At 38.5% G+C, this 21,962-nt stretch overlaps 1 protein-coding gene across 1 annotated transcript in view; it reads left to right on the top strand.

Annotated features, from left to right (window-relative positions):
- The first annotated feature begins 6,921 nt into the window (after window positions 1-6,921).
- The window catches only part of LOC117303103 (histone-lysine N-methyltransferase EHMT2-like), a 35,286-nt gene continuing 20,245 nt past the window's right edge, over window positions 6,922-21,962 (top strand). The window contains exons 1-13 of the mRNA XM_033787192.1: window positions 6,922-6,941; window positions 8,342-10,424; window positions 11,230-11,352; window positions 11,703-11,740; window positions 12,229-12,324; window positions 12,970-13,058; window positions 13,599-13,653; window positions 14,446-14,750; window positions 16,290-16,405; window positions 17,347-17,413; window positions 17,769-17,851; window positions 19,009-19,163; window positions 19,587-19,661. Of these exons, the coding sequence (XP_033643083.1) occupies window positions 6,924-6,941; window positions 8,342-10,424; window positions 11,230-11,352; window positions 11,703-11,740; window positions 12,229-12,324; window positions 12,970-13,058; window positions 13,599-13,653; window positions 14,446-14,750; window positions 16,290-16,405; window positions 17,347-17,413; window positions 17,769-17,851; window positions 19,009-19,163; window positions 19,587-19,661 (3,303 nt within the window). The 5' untranslated portion in view covers window positions 6,922-6,923. The remainder of the gene's footprint in view (window positions 6,942-8,341; window positions 10,425-11,229; window positions 11,353-11,702; window positions 11,741-12,228; window positions 12,325-12,969; window positions 13,059-13,598; window positions 13,654-14,445; window positions 14,751-16,289; window positions 16,406-17,346; window positions 17,414-17,768; window positions 17,852-19,008; window positions 19,164-19,586; window positions 19,662-21,962) is intronic.

Genomic DNA, 21,962 nt, shown 5'->3' with positions numbered 1-21,962 from the left:
CGTAGTTTTCGAGAAGGAAATAATTTTTTAGAATTTGATTTCGAGATCTCAGAATTAGATTTTGAGGTCTCGAAATCAAGCATCTGAAAGCACACAACTTTGTGTTTTTTCTTTCATTGTTATCTCGCAACTTTGACAACCAATTGTGCTCAAATTTTCACAGGTTTGTTATTTTATGCACATGTTGAGATACACCAAGTGAGAAGACTGGTCTTTGACAATAACCCATAGTGTCCAATGTCTTTAAAGGCAGTGGACACTATTGGTAATTGTCAAAGACTAGCCTTCACAGTTGGTGTATCTCAACATGCATAAAAAAACAAACCTGTGAAAATTTGAGCTTAATCGGTCACTGAACATGTGAGATAATAATGAAAGAAAAACCACCCTTGTCACACGAAATTGTGTGCGTTTAGATGGTTGATTTCGAGACCTCAAGTTCTAAATCTGAGGTATCGAAATCAAATTTGTTGAAAATTACTTCTTTCTCGTAAACTACGTTACTTTAGAGGGAGCCGTTTCTCACAGTGTATTATACCATCAACCTCTCCCAATTACTCGTTACCAAGTAAGGTTTTATGCTGATAAATATTTTGAGTAATTACCAATAGTGTCCACTGCCTTTAAGTGGGTGGTTTTTTATTTAAGTACTTGCAATTGTTATTGTATTCTCAAAAAATATGCAATTATGTATAATGATATTTTTGTTGTTGATTACACTCGTATATCAGGGTACCTTATGCAAACATAAAACTTATTTAAACAACTGCCTTATCAACTTTCACAGATTTATGATATTTTTAATCAACAGAACTAACTATAAATACTAACAGTACTGCTCTAAAGTATGTTCATGCAAACATTGTCTTCCATTTTGTAGAGATTTCTCAGTTTCCAAAGTTGTATTCAATTGTATACTAACATTTGCATATAGTATAGGTCATTGGTAAATAATAAGTAAAGATAAATGGTATATTCTACCAAATGTTTCTTCATAAAAAGGTGGGGGAAATTACTTTGATATTAACTTTCCTACCAGGGCCAAGTGTTATAAGCGGAAAATTATGCTCAACTAACTTCTGCATAGAAGTAAGAGGGTGACCAGTCACAGATGTTACATGTGACATACTATTATTTTGCGGTTAACCTAATTGTGGGGAGTATAATTTGTTTCTATGCTTAGCTTCTTTTTGTATCTAAAACTGGGACCTGAATAATTTTACTATTTAACAATTAAACGTGTAATGTAGCTTCTCATCGTCATATATTACTTTGATCTTGAATAGTTTAAATTTGGTGTTGATTATCACCGTCATGAAATTACAAAAAAATGTCCTTCATTTATTTATTAAGCAAGTTGTCACAATATTTATTAAATAAATATATATTTGGTTTGCGGTTTGCAGTAACACCATATTTGTATCTACTTGCCAGGTAAAGTTAGTTCTTAGAGAACTGTCTCCCGACGATGACTAGAGCAAGCTAGTCGAAACGTTGAGACCAATCCAAGAATTGACTCCACGGTAGTGCAGTTAGTTACAATCCTATCCAGTTACGAAGCTAAAGTAGTAGTCCCAGCCAATGTTCTATACCTTCTGCCCGGGTAGTAGTTAAAGGCAGTGGACACTATTGGTAATTACTCAAAATAATTATCAGCTTAAAACCTCACTTGGTAACGAGTAATGGGGAGAGGTTGATAGTATAAAACTTTGTGAGAAACGGCTCTCTCTGAAGTGACATACTTTTCGAGATGGAGGTAATTTTCCACAATTTGATTTCGAGACCTCAAGTTTAGAACACAACTTTGTGTGACAAGGGTGTTTTTTTCTTTCATTAATATCTCGCAACTCCGACGACCAATCGAGCTCAAATTTTCACAGGTTTGTTATTTTATGCATATGTTGAGATACACCAAGTGCATGAGAAGACTGGTCTTTGACAATTACCAATAGTGTCCACTGCCTTTAAAAAGCAGGACAGTTCTTTTCAGAACAGAGAAGTCTCCCGAACATCCCATAAAAATCTACTCCGTGGTAGTATAATATTAAGCAAGACAATTCTCTAAGAACAAACTCTACCTGGCAAATAGATACACACATGGTGTTACCGCAAACCAAATATTATACAAAATTATTGAGTGGCTCAGAGTGGGATGGGAGGAATATTATCGCATGGTAAAATTTGGACTGTTCCATTTCACGAGGCGAACGAATTAAAGCCACTCAATATTTGTTTTGTATAACTGAACGTATAGATCCTTGTCATTTGATGTATTTTAAAAGTTTAACATGAAAAATCACACGAATTTCTGACAACCAAAAATCACATAGTGCCGCGTAGCGGCAACAATGCACAAATCAGATCACAACCTTTTGCACAGGAGCTCCTTTGTTTTAGCAGCGGCGCGGCGGCGCTGTACTGCTCAAATACATTGGGAACAAGGATGATCCTAACTGTTGAATGGGAAATGCTATTCCCCATGGGCGAATAGGTCTTTTTGATCGCCGGTGCGGATGGGGGTAATAGTGAATGTCACGTGAAGTAAGTTCCACCAATCAAATGACAAGGATCTGCATGTCAGTTATATAAATATTGATACCCCACCCATGCAATGCCTCAAATCCTATATAATAATAAATTGATGTGTCAAAATACTATCGCGTGTAACACACAAAAATCTAATACAAATCGAGGTAAACTCATGATACATTTTATACCAACTTTTCTAAAAGCATTCAATGACTTAGACAAGAGTTTCTAATTGGAAAGATTTATGTTATCAAACTCAAAATAATCGGTAGCATAAAAACATACTTGGTAACTAGCAATGGAGAGCTTTTGATATTGTAAAACACCCTTGTTGTACAAAATAGGGTGCTTTCAGGTAGGAATAAAAGGCTTCTGACCCCTTTAACAAAAAACGACGTTACTTCAGAGGGAGTCGTTTCTCACAATGTTTTATACTATCAACAGCTCTCCTTCGTGTGACAAGGGTATTTTTTATTTCATTATTATCTCGCAATTTCGATGGCCGAATGAGCTAAAATGTTCACAGGTTTGTTATTTTATGCATATGTTGAGATACACCAACTGTAAAGGCTAGTCTTGGACAATTACCAATAGTGTCCACTGCCTTTAACTTTAACCTTTGTATTAATTACGGTTGTTAGCGAGACTAATGTTGGCGTTGAGCTTTATAGGCCTAATCATGGTTTTCAGTGGTGTATTGTAAACTCACTAAATTAATATTATTCTTCTTTTTATAGCCTAAAGGGATGTTAGATTTAAGATAAAGCAAACGCCATTGTAAGTTGCCTTCCAGAGCCATTTGGCATACAATGTATAGACGGTCACGTATAACCCCAGTCCAGGGTCAACTTAACGGGAACATTTCATTTCAAAGTTCAAAGAAGCGATAAGTTTAAATTCCGTTGTATGATTGGCCTCAGTAGGGAAAAACCATAACCCATCAATTATGTTTAAAATTATGACTACCTGCATGGTTATGGTGGGTTTCTTATTTTGTACTTCCTTGATTTCAATTGGGTGAAGTCCCGGTTTAAATTATTATTATTTTTTTTTTTTTTCAGATAACATTATTTTAATATTGCAATCTCGAAATGTTAAAGGCAGTGGACACTATTGGTAATTACTCTAAATAATTATTATCTTGAAACCTTACTTGGTTTATGAATAATGGGGAGCTGTTGGTTGTATAAAACATTGTGAGAAACGTCTCCCTCTGAAGGAACGTAGTTTTCGAGAAATAAGTAATTTTCCACGAATTTTGATTTAGAGACCTCAGAATTGGATTTTGAGGTCTTGAACTCGGGCATCTGAAAGCACACAACTTCCGTGTGACAAGGGCGTTTTTTCCTTTCATTATTAAAGTCATTGGACACTTTCGGTAAACAGTATTTTCCAAAGGCGCACACTTCGTGTATCACAATTTATATATAAAATAACAAACCTGTGCAAATTTAGGCTCAATCGGTCATCGGAGTCGGGAGAAAATAACGGGGAAACCCACCCTTGTTTTCGCACGTTTCGCCGTGTCATGACACGTGTTTACAGTTTAAAATCCGTAATTCTCGCTATCGAAAATTGACAATTGTTTTAATGTTTTCTCAAAAAGTAAAGCATTTCATGGACTAATATTTCAAGAGAAGTCTTTCACCATTACCTTCTGTAAGCCCTGTAAGTTATTTGTAAATCTGTGAACTTTTTATATTTTTTTCTGTTCCGAAAGTGTATAATGGCTATAAATTATTATCTCACAACTTCGAGTTGAGCTCAAATTTTTACAGGTTTGTTATTTTATGTATAAATATGTTGAAAGATACCAAGTGAGAAGACTGGTCCTTGATATTTACCAATAGTGTCCAGTGTCTTTATAGTTAGTAATCGTTATACAAAAAGGAAGCTTTTGACACTTTTCATGTTTTATGATGAGTGTAGGCCTGTGAGGGCAGTAATTTTCTTTACAAAAAGAGCTTTCTCAGTGTAACAATAATGATATCGAGCCTACTCATGAAGCAATCGTACTGGGGTGTATTTTCTTTAAGTTCAAGAGCATTATACGCAGAATTTGATTTTCTTTACATACACTCACCGGATACGTTATGGCGCCAAACAAAGATGCGGATTAATATAACAACCAGCCCCATGTGACGCGCCGGATATTGATTAGCATGCGCCTGTTGATTGGTCAGCGGCTCATTGAGCGTTGTGCACGGTGTATGGGTGGGTGTGATGATACCCTTGAATGCAAACCTGCGATAGGATCAGAGTCGAACGAGGTCTCAAATCATTGACTAAATTATCATTTTTCAGTGTTTGTTTTATAAACTTGTGTCGGCAGAGTCGCTCCAATGCAGCTACCTGACTACCGTTTGTCGATTATACCGACTTTAGAGTTTAGAAACGTTCATTCATTTTGTATGGTGTAATGGGTTCTGTTATGGTCAAAAATAAAACTTGTCTTGTTTGCAACGATTATTTTGTGCAATGTTGTTTTAGCTTAAACTAGATTTTTGTTATAGCAAACAACACTTTGTTACCCTAAGGTCAACTTATATGCAACCATCAAGGGTATAACAATGCACAGTGCAATGCACAGTTCCAAAGGCCTATAGTACATTATGTTATAGGGAATTTGGACAGGACACTGTGCCTGAACATTTTGCTCTGCTCGAGGTTGGTTATGTTTATAGATCCATTGAAAATCTCTCCTTTGTTTGTGTTTTAGCAAGCGAAACCGATTTGGGACAATTGAGATTATTTGCAAATTGTTTTATGATCGTTTCTGTCAACAAAAAAAACACTGCATTTTGTCAAGAGAGCACTTAAAAATCATCTTTTTCCTTATAGGCCATGTCAAATGCTTTTTGTTCATTTGTTGTATTATTTGTAATGCTTAGCGCTGTGGTCTAAACGGAATGGAATGGCTCCATATAAAATCCCTATGTATGTTTGTCTTGGGCCGGTGATGGGCAGGATGAAACCGAGTGATTTCTGGCCTTGTCGTCGTGATGAAGTTTTAGTCCGCAAAAACAAAATAAAATTTCTTTGAATTAGTATGCCTACAACTGTTAACTTAGCTACTGATATTGTATAAACTATGAAACAAATAAAGTTAATAAAATGCGACAACCAAAGAGAAACTGGTCTTTGTGATTTGTATTGCCAATGTCACTTTATGTATATGGATGCGTGACCTATGGCCCACAGTGACATGTTTCACTGCCTATAGGCCCTATCCCATTGCAATGTCGACCTCGGTATACCAACAGACGATACTCGGCCATTTCCTAGCAAAACAGTGATAATTTGGGTTTCTCTATGCTAAGAGGGCAATTTGTCGGCAACGGGGAGGTGCCGGTTGTCCATACCCCGGCCGGCCGGGTGTGTCCACCCCCCCCCCCCACTCCCCGTTCATTGGAATGTTTGACTTTTGAGATTTTAAAGTTACCAGCGTAAATTGTATGTTTCGTAAGCTTTTATGATATTAGGCCTAAAAGTTCAGTGTTTTATTTTAATATATTTACCCGCATAAAAAGTACATCCATGTCAGCTTGTTTGGAAAAACTTAACAAGAGCGAGTGAAAAGGGGCCTTTGAAAGGATGCAAACGGGAATAATACAGTTTTAATTGTTCCAAAGAGGTCCACATAATATCACCGGTGCGGCCCATCCCACCTTGGGCCTTAGTTTTGTCACTACGCGATGTTTATCCATAACGTGTCACGAGTTGCCTACTCCATCGGTTTCCATCCAAAAGGGGTCCCCGCATGTATGCCTTGGTCTTCATTAATCTTCAAGAACTCACAAATTAACCCATTGCAATCAGCGGACTGATATGATAATCAAACCTAACACTTCGCTTTATCTGCCTTCGTTGCACTGAATGGTGTTTGGGGCGTACCGGCCGGGCCAGCGCCATCGGTGCCATTTTAACAGTGCTATGATTGTTTACCAGTAATACAATGACCTTATACAATGGCCATGCAAGGCCGCTTGGTTTGTAGATGACCCATAGAGTAGTCTTTGGTTGACATATATAGCAAAGATTGCAACTGTTATGATTATTAGTGGTTTTGGTCAGGAGCTCCCCGAAAGTGAGCAGTGCCCCCCTTGAGACTCCTTCGACGGAAGAAAAATAAAGAAAAAAATGTGCTGGTTTTCTGCCTTTATTCACTCTAACCACAGTTCTTCGATTAGTGATTTGAATCACTGAGTAAGACAAGTTTAAAAGTTAAAGACAAAGATCGATTGTTGCTGATATCTCATCTTATTGTAATGCTCATCCAATAGGACTTGCTGCTCATGTAGTCTTCCGACCAACCTGAAAAATAGTCCCTTACGTCGATTCTCTGCCCTAAAGCAGCCCTGTACTAACTGCGCATGCGCGGCACAGCATCGGCAATGGCGGCGGATTGGAAGGTAAGTTCTTACACCAAAAAAGCCTTGAATTTTCACTTTCCGTGCAACTTATCTCTAAAATACTTTACTCGTGCTTGGGTAGGGGTGTACTCTACTGGAAGATATAGCCATTTTATGGTTGAAAGTCTAAAAAGGGTCGAAAGTTTAATAAATCCAGCGTACCTAACTCGTTGTGGCTAAATCATATGCAGAAACGACCACTTACATGAACGACAATGCAAATTTAGATTATTCTTGTGATAACTACTGTTGGTTAAATTCCTCTATTTTTTCGCCCAACCATTGTGGAACTACCTCACAACTAAAGGCAACAATTTTGTATATGTATAGTGGTTCAAACATCACAGTTTTTAACAAATTATATTGCAGTTTTGAAGTAAACAAAACATGAACTACGGAAAATGACATGATGTGAGCACACAGGTGACCGGCAAGTTTGCATGAGAGAGAGGGTGGCAGAATTGCAAAGATTGTGATATTTAGTAAATTTTAGTTTCCAAGAAATTAATACTTCTCATAGTTTAAAGTTTAATCTAGCTTTAATGATGTTTACCTTAACACTAGGCCTATCTTACCTCTAAAAAAACAATTTTAAAATTAACAAATCCTCACATTGATTTATTTGTTATTGACTATTGTTGTTGAAACTTTGTAAATTTCAAACAACATTCTTTTCAGTTTACTGAAAATGTTTGTATTTTTAGTACACATTTATGTTTGTGCATAAGATTCTTTATTTAATTTTCTAAATCAAATGAAAGGCCATATATTAAGGATCAGTGAAAATTGTTGTTCTGACACTTTGTTTGTTGAAAAATTAATTGATAAATGCACATATCAAGAGTTATGTAAACAATGGAAGTTTACCCTGTTTCTGCCACCACCTACAGTAATATTACAAAGTTTCATACTGAACTATCTCTCCAACCTAAGAGTACTCAACCCCCCCCCCCCCTTCATTCAAGTACCGGTAACCCCATGAGCTACTCTTGAAAGTCCATAAAATTCATGAAGTAGCCGACTACACGTGTCTTCAAAACAAATAACGATTTTAATAATTTTATTTGGTTTAAAAATGGTTTCATCATCAAATGCCACATTATTCAATTGTCACAGATGGCTACACATGAAGGGATGCAAGTCAGCTCCAGAGCAAAGTTGCAAAATTCGCCCCCAGGCAAAGTCACTTTACAGGGGGTCACTTGGCATGGAGTGACGGTGGTAGGGGGCGACTTTGCCAGGGGGCGACTTTGTCAGGGGGTGACTTTGCCAAGAGGCGTGATGAGTGGTTCCCACGGAAACTATCAGGAATTTGATTGGATTGAGTAATTTATCAATTTAAAAGTTTTTAACTGGAGATAATAATTTTCACTGTGTACTATTTTTATTATTTTAAACAGGTTTATAAAACTAGATCGTCTGGAAGGCAGCCTTCGAGGCAAATGATGGAAGACTTTAGCAGTGGAGGCCCTTCGGCAAGAACCAACAACAGGACGCCAAGGCTGCTAGAAACTGATGGAGATAAAGGTATTAACACCAAGAAAAGATCAGCAAAAGAAGAGATACTCTTACAGCAAAATGAGACCCAAAAGAAAGGAATGAAAGACACTGGGATACAAGTTTATAAGGCAGGCGCAAGAAAGACTGCCTCGACCCCTACCGTAAACACAAGCATTGTCAAGGCCAAGGTGAAAGTAACTGCTCGTAAATCTTTACCTCATGCTTTGCTTCCCAAAAAATCGCCCCCAACTACTGCAGAGAAAAACAGTCGAAGTTCCAGTAGAAGAAACATTCTACCGATTAGATTTGAATTTCAAAAAGCAAACTCGCAAAACCGTCGTATTTTGGTTCGAAACAATCCTGCTGCACAAAACGAAACAGGTAATATTGCTTCACCTGCCCCACCTCAGCCTCAAAGTGAGTTACCCAAAAACACTGACGACGGTCAACCCAAAGTGTTGACTGCAGCACGGAAATCAGCCCCATATTCAAGAAACACTCCCAAGACTAAAAATACTTCACCTGCCCAATCTCAAGTGATGCAAAATGGGTTAGCCCAAAACACTGACGATGGTCAACCCAAAATGTTGACTGCAGCACGGAAATCAGCCCCATATTCAAGAAACACTCCCAAGAATAAGAACACTTCACCTGCCCAATCTCAAGTGATACAAAATGGTGTACCCCAAAACACTGACGACGTTCAACCCAAACGGTTGATTGCAGCACGAAAATCAGCCCCATATTCAAGAAACACTCCGAAGAATAAGAATACTTTGCCTGCCCAATCTCAAGTGATCCAAAATGGTGTACCTCAAAACACTGACGACGGTCAACCCAAAGTGCTGGCTGCAGCAAGGAAATCAGCCCCATATTCAAGAAACACTCCCAAGACTATTTCACCTGCCCAGTCTCAGGTGATACAAAATGGTTTACCCAAAAGCACGAATGACGGTCAACCCAAAGTGTGGATTACAGCGCGGAAGTCGGCCCCATACTCAAGAAATTCTCCAATAAATAAGAATACAACCGATGTAACGGATAAAGACACTGGACTACAAGAGGCTTGTCCAGCACCAAAGAGTCCTCTAAATACCATGTTGGAAAATGAGCAGGATTCTCCGGTTAAGACAAGTCCGATACAAACACCGTACGATGACGCCATCAGTAACAATGCCAAAGAAAATGGTGATCTGTCTCAACAAGGTTTCAGGGAAGTTGTGGATGACGGGTCGTTTATGCCAATGAGGATTACAAGATCTTTATCGCCGGCAACTTTGCTTCAAGGAGTACAACGTGCTGCTGTGTTGGGTTTATTAAAGTCCAAATCTTTGCATGCTAATACAATAGGTCAAAGGTCACAGGAGCAAGCTGAAATCAACCTCAACTTCAGAAATAAAGTTTCTAAAGCAATAGCTAAGAACAATAGTGTAGCTAAGTTAAGATCCCAAACACCAGAGAGTAAAAGTGAAGATGAGGCGGATATCAACATGGACGACAGCGCAGATACAAGTCCAGATTTAGCAGCAACTTCTCTCGATACCTCACAAGCTGAGTCACAAGATGTTTTTGATGAGTACGATCCACCGAAGTTAATCAGCAGTAAGGATCTTGAAGCTCTTGAGCTTAGTAATAACGACGAGACGATGGGTTTGGAGAGATCACCGCCAGATATCCTCCCTGCTGAGGAAGTTATGCAACAACAGACGTACCCCCCGTGTGGCGATCAAGTCACCTCAGATCGAGATAATCCAACACCAATACCAGGAACTACCGCCTCCTCCTTAACCCCTCCGCATGCCCAAGCTGCAGACTTTCCTGTAGGTACTGCCGGCTCCGCTACACCGGATTCTTCAGCCATGGAATCCTCGCCGTCAGATCAAAGAAAGAAGAATAAGAGCAAGCCTCGTAGAAACACTCACTTTGGCATGAAGAGACATCGCAATGGAAAACCTGGACACAAAGTCAATAACTATGATTCTGGTAAGTCAACCTATCTCAAATGTTTTATCAATTTTGGTACAGATCTTTAAAGTCGATGATTATTGAAAACTCTATTATAAGTGACTTTTCAGCAGTGTAGAACTCCATATCCACCATTTTGCCTACAATCTGCACCCATCATGCCGAACACCCTGGATTTACCAAAGACAAGTCTGAAGGCTGGAGACCGTTCATTCTGATGCTCTGCCCCTATACACTCTGGAACATGATACCCCATTCATTAGCCAATGTGACCTCCATTTCCAAGTTTACTATTAAAGGCAGTGGACACTATTGGTAATTACTCAAAATAATTATTAGCATAAAACCTTTCTTGATTACAAGTAATGGGGAGAGGTTGATAGTATAAAACATTGTGAGAAACAGCTCCCTCTGAAGTGACGTAGTTTTCTAGAAAGAAGTAATTTTCCACAAATTTGATTTCAAGACCTCAAGTTTAGAATTAATTGAGGTCTCAAAACCAAGCATCAGAAAGCACACAACTTCATGTGACAAGGGTGTTCTTTCTTTCATAGTTATCTTGCATCTCCTTTGACCAATCGAGCTCAAATTTTCACACGTTTGTTAATTTATGCATATGTTGATATACACCAAGTGGTCTTTGACAATTACCAATAGTGTCCACTGTCTTTAAAACTCACTAGTTTGTTTGTTACAATTTCCTCTGTCAGTTTCATCTGTTTTGTTGTAGCGCTTTACAACTTCTGGAAAGGCGCTTTAATAAAAGCTGCTATCATTATTGACATTATATTTATATATGTCCCTTTATAATGTGTTTGTGCAGATTCTACTGATATCCAGAGTGAAACTAGTGGTGAACAAGAACCTGGTTCAAAGAAGCAAAGGTCAAGCAGTTCCTCTACGTTGGCCAGCTTAGAATCAGACGCTGAATCCACCACTACGACTGGTAAGAGCTTTCCTACAGTTATTCACCATTTAGCAATGTTTAGTACCAGGATTTGTGTCTTCCACCCAGAAGGGATTATTGATTCGGAATCGCAGGACTTTCTTTGAAGCACCAGGATTTGTTGTTTCTCTATCAAGAAAATTCATGCACTGGGAGTAGCAGAACCTTAGCCGTGAGACACAACCATCAACTGGGTCCATGGGCGGAACCAAGAACAGGAAAAAGAACAGCCCATTAACAGTACATCCGGTATCAACTAAAACACTAATAGCTTCAGATCAACTACATTTCAATTCTTCAGGAGATAGGAAAGACAATGATGGATGTTTGATTATTTTATTTTATTCCAGAGATTATCAATCAACAAGCCATCAGTCGTCATCTTCAGGTGAGATTTTAGTATCATTACTGTCTTGAAGACGTGGACCATCGAAATTCAACCCACACCGCATCCTCGAAGAAATTGTCTATTGATGTCAAACCCACACGAAGGTTTTAGATATGATTTGGTAAAAGGAAGTCCACATTTGCTGGAAATGTTAAACTTGGCTTCCAAATTGTTCTCTTACAATACATTTACATTTAAATGACAGAAAAACAAGTTATCAAACGAATTTCTACAAAACACATCTAGTACTCAAATAAGTTTCGTTTACTGGCTGTGTTTTGTACAAAATTGACAAGTTGACATTTTACCAGTCTGATGAACTTCTTTCATGAGAAAAACAAGGCGTTCAAAATTATAAAAAGGTTTCCAAAAGATGCCCAGAAAACCCTCTGGCTAACACCCCACACCCCACATGACCCACACCCCATTCTTAGCCTCGGTACCCTAAGGTATCATTTACATCCCAATGCCTTAATATCTCTTAACAGTCTGAGCTACCCTTGTGTTGTTGTCGTATGGAGCAAGACGGCCCATCCTCAGTAACGCTAAACACCTGCAGAGCATTGGAAGTCATCGGTAACGAGGTGTGTATACTAAAAAATAATACTAAATGAAAAGCCAACAATCTTAGTTGGCCGCGGTAAATGTTATGATTTTTTTTATACTAACAACCAATGTCAAGTAAGCACTGTATACTCTGTTCTTTCACGAGTTCTGTGAAAAAAATAAAAGTAATAATCCACAGGCAAACGGGTGGGATTCAAACCCACTACCTTTGAATTGCTTGAGCAGATGTCTTACCACTAGACCACTAGCCTGGTGGCTAGAGGCAGTTCAAATCCTATTGACCCCTTGCATGCGCGTCACACGCGGCGACTGATGCCACGCTCATCATGTTGGTGGGCAGTTAGGTTTACGTGTATTAACGCCGCGTCGCCTAAAATGCACACTTCACTGCATAACGCACGGCATAGAGTTACAACTGAAAACGCACAGTGAAATTGCCCACCAGTATGGCGCATTCAAGATTTTTCTGATGATGACGTCAGGTGAAGTGGGTCAATAAAGAATATAATTTGTTAATCCTTCAAATCCTTTAGGGTACTAAGCACACTGTACTTTCCCGAGTTCTGTGAAAACAACCACAGGCAAATCACTCGGGTTGGATTCGAACCCACAACCTTATCGCTACAGTCAGCTGAAATGCTTTGATATCTTTTCTCTTTCAGCTCGTTGAGTGTAAAAACAAAATCAATTCCAACAAATTACATCGACCATCTTCAAGAGTTCCTTACGGTGCATTCTGCGTAGAACACAAGTAAGTTATCACCTATTATTGATGCCTGTACTCCAACCCAAAAAATCTTTTCAAAACTAACAGAATAAAACTAATTAAATAGAGTCGTAGTCTTGTAGTAATTTCATCAGCCCTTTGATATTTGAAGCATATTACCTAACATTGTTTAAAAGTTTCTGCCAGTACCTGGGTTACGAATTGATTTTTCAGAATTAATCTAAATTAAAGTCCAATCCCGTTAAGGTGATCCCCTGACTGCCGCTTCCCAGGTTGTATCATAAACTTGGGTGTGCTCCCTGACTATTCAGTAGTAATAGGTTGAATGGATTCTGACTGGCACCCCTGAACAAAATGGGGAAACCATGAACATAGGGCAACATAGGGCTAGATAACTCTGTTGGTAGAGCACCGGCATGCTAATCCGGAGGTCGCTGGTTCAATGCTCACTCTGGTAAATTGTTCTGTGTACATAATTAGTCTTTCATGTCCCAATTTGTTTCCATTTATTTATATTTTTAACCAAGATTTGTATTGAAGAATTTATTGATTTGGTTTCTTCAGAACTCTGATGGTAGACCATAAATGTTGTCCTGGCTGCGGATGTTTTTGTAATACGGTAAGGTCAGCAAAATGCTGTATTTCTTGAAAAGTTCACATTAGTTTGGTCTTGATAAAGTTGAAATGGCAGTCTCTTGTCATCCAGTGTGAAAATTCAGTGACAGTTTTTGTAGTTTTCTCAGCAAGTAGACACTATAAACATGACTTTTATTGTATCTTTCTTGATAATGTTACCTATGACATAACCAGTCTATGACCCTACTTTTAAAGACACTGGACACTATTGATAATTGTCAAAGAATAGTCTTCACAGTAGGTGTATCTCAACATATGCATAAAATAGCTAACCTATGAAAATTTGAGCTTAATCGGTCGTTGAAGTTGTGAGATATTAATGAAAGAAGAAAACACCCTTGTCGCACCATTGTCATCACACGAAGTTGTGTGCTTTCAGATGCTTGATTGCGAGGCCTAAAAAATCTGAGGTCTCGAAATCAAATTCGTGGAAAATGACTTCTTTCTCGAAAACTACGTCACTTCAGAGGGAGCTGTTTCTCACAATGTTTTATACTATCAACCTCTCCCCATTACTCATTACCAAGTAAGGTTTTATGCTAATAATTATTTTGAGTAATCACCAATAGTGTCCACTGCCTTCAAGTCATTGTACATAATAACTTCAAGAACAACATTCAATCAACTCTTTTCATTTTGGCTTTTTAGCATGTGTGTGTTTGTATGTTTACCTGCGATTATATATTTACCATTGTTAAGTGACCCTTTCAGCTACTGCTGCTGGTCATTATTCCTGTGAACACCAATAAATAAATAATAAGACATTTTTCCTCAGGGAGTTGTGATGGTTTGCAACTCTGACGAGAAAGATAAACCTCAGCATCATTTTCATCGTGAATGCATCTACGGTATCTCAGGCACCCTGTACTGCCCTCACTGTGGTGATGCATCCAATCTGCGTGAAATCTCCATACCATCTAATGGCCGAATCAACGCAATGCGTAAAATCCCAAAGTCCATGATTCAAAGTGGGATTGTGAAGTTACCGCAGTCGCTGGTTGAGAAGTTAGTGGGATCCTCCGAGGCAGAGGATGAGAACATGTTACCTAAAGCTCTGGAGGATCTTCCAGTTGGACCGAGGTATGAACTCAATTGTTTTATCGTCAAAAAGGAAATCGGGACTCAATTTCATAGAGTCGCTTAAGCTGACAATTTTCAATAAAATTGTCTGCTAAGCAGAAATGAACAGGATTTCAGTCAGCAATTACACATGTGACATGGTGGTTTAGTTTTTAATCTTATTCTGGTACTTGTTTTGCTTTCAAAAGCAGCTCTATGAAATTGGGTCTTGTATTTGTTGCTTTAAACAGTAGTAACACTTGTAAGATGGCGCTTCTTTTAGTTTGTTAAGTCGTTTCTGAATTTGCAGTTGCATATAGCTACAACTGTTGCTAAGGATGTTGCTAAAGATGTCTTATACTTTAACACACAACGATGTGGCTATCTAGCTGTATCCGTAGCCATAGCCACCGATTCCGGCATGGCTTTACATCTTCTAGCCGATACTAAGTTGAATGTCCTTCCAACGAACTTTCGCGATCCGTCTGGGAGTTAGTTTTGAAATATCTGGAATCAAATAGAGAGAACTTCAAAACAGCAGTTTTGCTTATTACCTATGCGCTGTCATGGCCTGAACTTTGCTCTTGGAAGGGACACAGCAATTTTCCTTCGATAAGGGGCACTTCTATGGTGGAAATTTAAGATTTTTGTATGCAGAGGGCACCACAGCAAAAACACACAGCACCACGGCAATTTCTGTGGGTGTCGTCCCCGGGTTATTAAAAGCCTGCGCCGTACTTCTGATTGTCCTTTAAAGTGGAAAGTTAACAAAACTGCAGCTCTTTAGGTAAATACTTAACGAACTAAAAAATGTATGTCATATTGCAATGCAGTCTCTCTAATACTTGACTGTATGTTTAATATTGATTGTCAATTCATAAATACCTCAGACAGTTTTTATTATTATTATTATTATTATTATTATTATTATTATTATTATTATTATTATTATTATTATTATTATTATTATTATTATTATTATTATTATTATTATTATTATTATTATTATTATTATTATTATTATTATTATTATTATTATTATTATTATTATTATTATTATTATTATTATTATTAGTAAAAAGTGTTGAAACATGGGCATGACACGCGAGCTTGCACCTGTGCTCATAAGTAAGTTTCTTCATTCCTATTGGTCAAGAGCAACGGCTGAAACAGTTGTGCCACATCACTCGATACGCGCGACGCGCACAGCATTCTTTTATAAAGAGTTGTTAACCCGAGGGCGGCGGAGGGCCTTACCATTTTATTGCTGGAGGGGTGTTGTGTTGAAAGAAATCATTGAACAATTATAATTTTTGCATTTATTTTACTTTGTGACCAAAAAGTGTTGATACTTTTAGACTGAAAAGGTATTTATTAATGGGAATCAAAGTGTGTTGAATCGAGGCCTGGTTCTTGATAATTTACCTCGACTTCGTCTCGGTAAAATTATCAAGAACCCGGCCTCGTTGGGTTTAAACCACTAGTTGAAAACCTCACCACCACACATTGATTCCCTTATTGAATACAATATCTTTTAATTTGTTTTGTGGTTGGTTTTAGCGCCAGAATGAGCATGACTGTGAAGGAGAAACCAACACCAGTGAATGTCGAAGATGAATTCTTTACCTTGCCATCTAAGAGCATTACTCTCAAATCAGGATCCATCGTTACAACACGTAAGAAAATCAATCAAGGCCTTAAATCCATCAAATCCAACATTTCTGTGGTATATCTGACCTCATGCTATGTTTGATTCTCGAATCCATTAAAATCAAACCATGAGTACTGTTGGATGTGCATAATTATATTTTGGAAGCTAAGATTTTGTTGCCTGATAAAATTAAACATAATTTCTCAGTCATTGTCAGTCAATTTTATCACAAATGATACATCGCACCTAAGGCCTGGGGCCGATCGTACAAAGATAATCCCAACTAAGGACTAGTCCTCGGACTCTTTAAGGTTATTGAAAACTTAAGGCTGTCCTAAGAAGGCTAGTCCTAACTCTTTGTAAAATTCATCCCAGATTCCATTCAAATCACACTCAATGTACTGCTGGATGTGCATAACTTTATTTTGGGTCGTTGAGTTTAAAGGCAGTGGACACTATTGGTAATTACTCAAAATATTTATTACCATAAAACCTTTCTTGATGACGAGTAATGGGGAGAGGTTGATGGTATAAAACATTGTGAGAAACGAAGTGCCATAGTTTTTGAGAAAGAAGTCATTTTCCACGAATTTGATTTCGAGACCTCAGGTTTAGAACTTGAGGTCTCGAAATCATCCATCTTAAACGCACACAACTTCGTGTGACAAGGGTGTTTTTTTTCCTTTCATTGTTATCTCGCAAGTTTGATGACCGATTGAGCTCAAATTTTCACAGGTTGGTTATTTTATGCATATGTTGAGATACACCAACTGTGAAGGCTAGTCTTTGACAATTACCAATAGTGTACACTGCCTTTGATCCAACATCAAGCTCAGATTTGTTTCCTGATAAAATCAAACTCCATTTAGTAGTCACTGTCAGAATTCTTTTTTTTTTTTTAAAGATACACAGCACCTAAGACTTACACAATCAATGATATATCGATTATATTTATTGATATTTCAGAACGATTGCCACCAGGACCAGGAAGGAATGTACTAGAGTCTGCCATGGAATACCTCCATACGGAGACGTAAGTCAGACATGTGCCAACCTTTGTCAATAGAATGTGCAAGTCTAACAGACATTGTAGACCATTATCACACTGTCACCGTCTTGGTCATGTTCCCTGTTTTTATAATAGTCATGAATGCTAAGATTCATTGCGCAAACATGGCATCAAGCTATTATTTCGTCCGTTTGGTTACAATGAGTTGGAATGGAGTCAAATCAAGATTTTTTTTCATTTCCTTTGTCCCTGTACTTAAGATCCGACCATGCACTTTATACATGAACATCCCTGTGGAGCTTTCCCTGTGAAGTGTCCCTAGTATTCATGTGGTATCTCTGAACATTTCTCCCTTGTTTATTTTGTTCCTACTTTACAGACCAAAGAGGATTCGTTTTTTCCCTAAGAATGTTTACGCGGCTTCAAGTGAGGGAGATATGGCCAAGGTTCTTCAAATGCTGGGTAAGAAATTGAAGAAATCTTCATGCAAACTTGAATCTTTGTTTCTAAATGGTTGATCCATAGCAACTAAACCTATATTGCATTAACACAGCAATATTATATTGCAGGCTGGCATAAATGTACCACATATTTCATTTAAACCCACTTTAGATGATTGTGAATGGTCAGACAGTAGGAGGGTTGATTATGTACTGTGTAGACACGTTCACCACATGATATGATATTGCAGTCTGCCATGTTACATCTATCATTCAAACCCACTTTAGATGATTGTGAATGGTCAGACAGAAGGAGGGTTGACTATGTACTGTGTAGATACGTTCACCACATGATATGATATTGCAGTCTGCCATGTTACATCTATCATTCAAACCCACATTTGATGATATTAAGTGGTCAGACAGTAGTGTTGACTATGTACTGTGTAGACACGTTCAACACATGATATGATATTGCAGTCTGCCATGTAACATGTACATCTATCATTCAAACCCACATTTGATGATATTGAATGGTCATACAGTAGGAGGGTTGACTATGCACTGTGTAGACACGTTCACCACACGATATGATATTGCAGTCTGCCATGTTACATCTATCATTCAAACCCACATTTGATGATATTGAATGGTCAGGCAGTAGGAGGGTTGACTATGTACTGTGTAGACACGTTCACCACATGATATGATATTGCAGTCTGCCATGTTACATCTATCATTCAAACCCACATTCAAACCCACATTTGATGATATTGAATGGTCAGACAGTAGGAGGGTTGACTATGTACTGTGTAGACACGTTCACCACATGTATGATATGATATTGCAGTCTGCCATGTTACATCTATCATTCAAACCCACATTTGATGATATTGAATGGTCAGACAGTAGGAGGGTTGACTATGTACTGTGTAGACACGTTCAACACATGATATGATATTGCAATCTGCCATGTTACATCTATCATTCAAACCCACACTCCATGATTATGAATGGTCAGACAGAAGGAGGGTTGACTATGCACTGTGTAGATGCGTTCACCACATAATATGATATTGCAATCTGCCATGTTACATCTATCATTCAAACCCACATTTGATGATATTGAATGGTCAGACAGTAGGAGGGTTAATGAATATTTTAACTCTTCTTCTTCAGCGGAGGGATTTGACCCCAACTATCGTTTCCGTTCTCACAACATGGAGTCCGCTTTACATCCTGCCGCTGCTAACGGAAACCTAGAGATTATTGTAATCTTACTACAGGCCGGGGCCAATATAGATGCTGAAGATGAGGACCACAAAACACCACTGGTAGGTGCAGCCATTTTTTAAAATTATTTTCAATCCATACAAAGTTACACCCGGTTCAGACAGGTGCTCCAGAGTCGCGCCGAACCAAATAGATTATGAGCCCCTCTGGGTCGACCGTACTAAATTTTGGTTTTATATAGGCGAACTTAACATAACATTTACATCAGGTTCGGCTCATAACAAGATCAACGTCTGAAACCAAGGCGCTCAAGAGTCGTTCTGTCCAGTCGCTCCTAACTGTTTCAGACGTCAAAGTTTTCTTGTACTGTGTGGCTGTTAACTGTTTCCCTGCACAGTAATTATAGCGTTGATGTTGTGTGTCTTATCAAGTCAAGTGGGTTACCACCCAATAACTCAATGCAAACTGTATGACAGTAAACTGGTTCCCTGCTAGCATTGACGTTGCGTGCTTTTACCTTGTAGATGTCAGCTGTCGAGAGCAATCATAACGACTGCATGAGGTATTTGATCAAACATGGTGCTACAGTTCAGCATAAGGTAAGCTAGGATTTTCTCTCACATTGGATCAGTCATGCCTGATACTTCATGGAGGCTGGTCATACATAGAATTGAATTGCTCTCACATTGGATCAGTCATGCCTGATACTTCATGGAGGCTGGTCATACATAGAATTGAATTTCTCTCACATTGGATCAGTCATGCCTGATACTTCATGGAGGCTGGTCATACATAGAATTGAATTGCTCTCACATTGGATCAGTCATGCCTGATACTTCATGGAGGCTGGTCATACATAGAATTGAATTGCTCTCACATTGGATCAGTCATGCCTGATACTTCATGGAGGCTGGTCATACATAGAATTGAATTGCTCTCACATTGGATCAGTCATGCCTGATACTTCATGGAGGCTGGTCATACATAGAATTGAATTGCTCTCACATTGGATCAGTCATGCCTGATACTTCATGGAGGCTGGTCATACAGTCGACTCCCGTTATAACGAGGTCCGCCGGACTGGCCCATTTTCCTCGTATTATCCGAACCTCGTTATAAACGCAGCGCGCTAAATATAGATACACACGTCATCATTGTGCATGCACACAACACGTGTACGTGCAAACACATTGTACACAACACGTGTACGTGCATATACACTTGTGTTAGCCTGCACGGAGCTGTTTGCTTATCAGAACAGCTATTACGAGCATCTTTTACACAAGAATATCATTGCTAAATGTCTTTTATTGAGTGATTAATCAGGGAAATGTAATATTTTGTACAATTTATGATAACAATATAGCAAAGAGATGTCAACTTGCCGTTCAGAGCGAGTGGATTCTGCCGCGTAGCGCATGGTATGAACATGATGCATGCACTGAACGTTCATTTTCGTTGGTGATCGACATGGAGTATCATGATAACAGCATGTCAAGCGTGGGACACCAGCGAGATGTTTCTGGAGTTCCGTTGCACATGGACTGAAGGGAGTGATGATTGTATAAAGGAGCTTGTTTCAGTTGTTTGCCGTTTCCTTTTTTGGCTGTTCCGATCCAGTTGTTTTGTTTCATTTTTCAATTTCTCCTTTTAATTCTTATAACAGTATTTAATTCATTAAATCTTTGTGTATCTGTGTCTTTTAAAATAATTTTCTATTTGATTTATATTATTGATTTAATAAAATCTTTGCGTATCTGTGTCTTTTAAACCATCTCTATCTTTTGATGTGATTGAATTAAATATTCCGGACGGGCAACCTTTGTTTTTTTCTTTCTTTTCTTAAAAAAAAAACATTTTTGGAAACGGGGGAATCTTCATTCATTGAATTGTTATTATTGAATTAATAATAATATTTTTAATTGAAAAAGGGGCTCTACTAAAAAAAAAAAACTCGAACAGCGGTGACGTTTTTGAAGTTTTGAATGGATGATACGAGCAAGGAATAATCATTAGAACCCCCAAATACTGCCGAGTGCGTTCGCCGACATGAATTTATTAAGTAAGCGGCATGTTTTTGAAATTGAGAAGGATTGTCATCAGTGACTAAACCGTTGGTGGTTTTGAGCCACGCGCGTGATTTAAGCCATTCTATTGTCTGCTTGGGTAAACCAGTCCGTTGAATAGACTGGTGGCACTCTACGAGCACCATGCAATTATCACCTCTATTGTATTGATCATGGGGTTTAAGGGCTTCATGTCATTTCTCAACCTTGACGAAGGTAAGCTTTTTTTACACACTTATTCCAGGCCCTCGCTACAAACGTCTAAAAACAATACATTTTGTCTCCAAGGGACCGCAAAATTACCTCGTTATAACCGTGTTCTCGCTACTTCCGTGCTCGTATTATCCATATTTTAATGCATTGAAACACGCACGGGGCAGTTCGGGACCGGCAAAAAACCTCGTTATAACCGGAACCTCGTTACATGCGAGCTCGTAATAACGGGAGTCGACTGTACATAGAATTGAATTGCTCTCACATTGGATCAGTCATGCCTGATACTTCATGGAGGCTGGTCATACATAGAATTGAATTTCTCTCACATTGGATCAGTCATGCCTGATACTTCATGGAGGCTGGTCATACATAGAATTGAATTGCTCTCACATTGGATCAGTCATGCCTGATACTTCATGGAGGCTGGTCATACATAGAATTGAATTGCTCTCACATTGGATCAGTCATGCCTGATACTTCATGGAGGCTGGTCATACATAGAATTGAATTGCTCTCACATTGGATCAGTCATGCCTGATACTTCATGGAGGCTGGTCATACATAGAATTGAATTGCTCTCACATTGGATCAGTCATGCCTGATACTTCATGGAGGCTG

The sequence above is a fragment of the Asterias rubens genome, chromosome 19 (genome assembly GCF_902459465.1).
Source record: "Asterias rubens chromosome 19, eAstRub1.3, whole genome shotgun sequence".
NCBI lineage: Eukaryota > Metazoa > Echinodermata > Asteroidea > Forcipulatida > Asteriidae > Asterias > Asterias rubens.
This window is presented reverse-complemented; position numbering and strand designations above follow the sequence as displayed.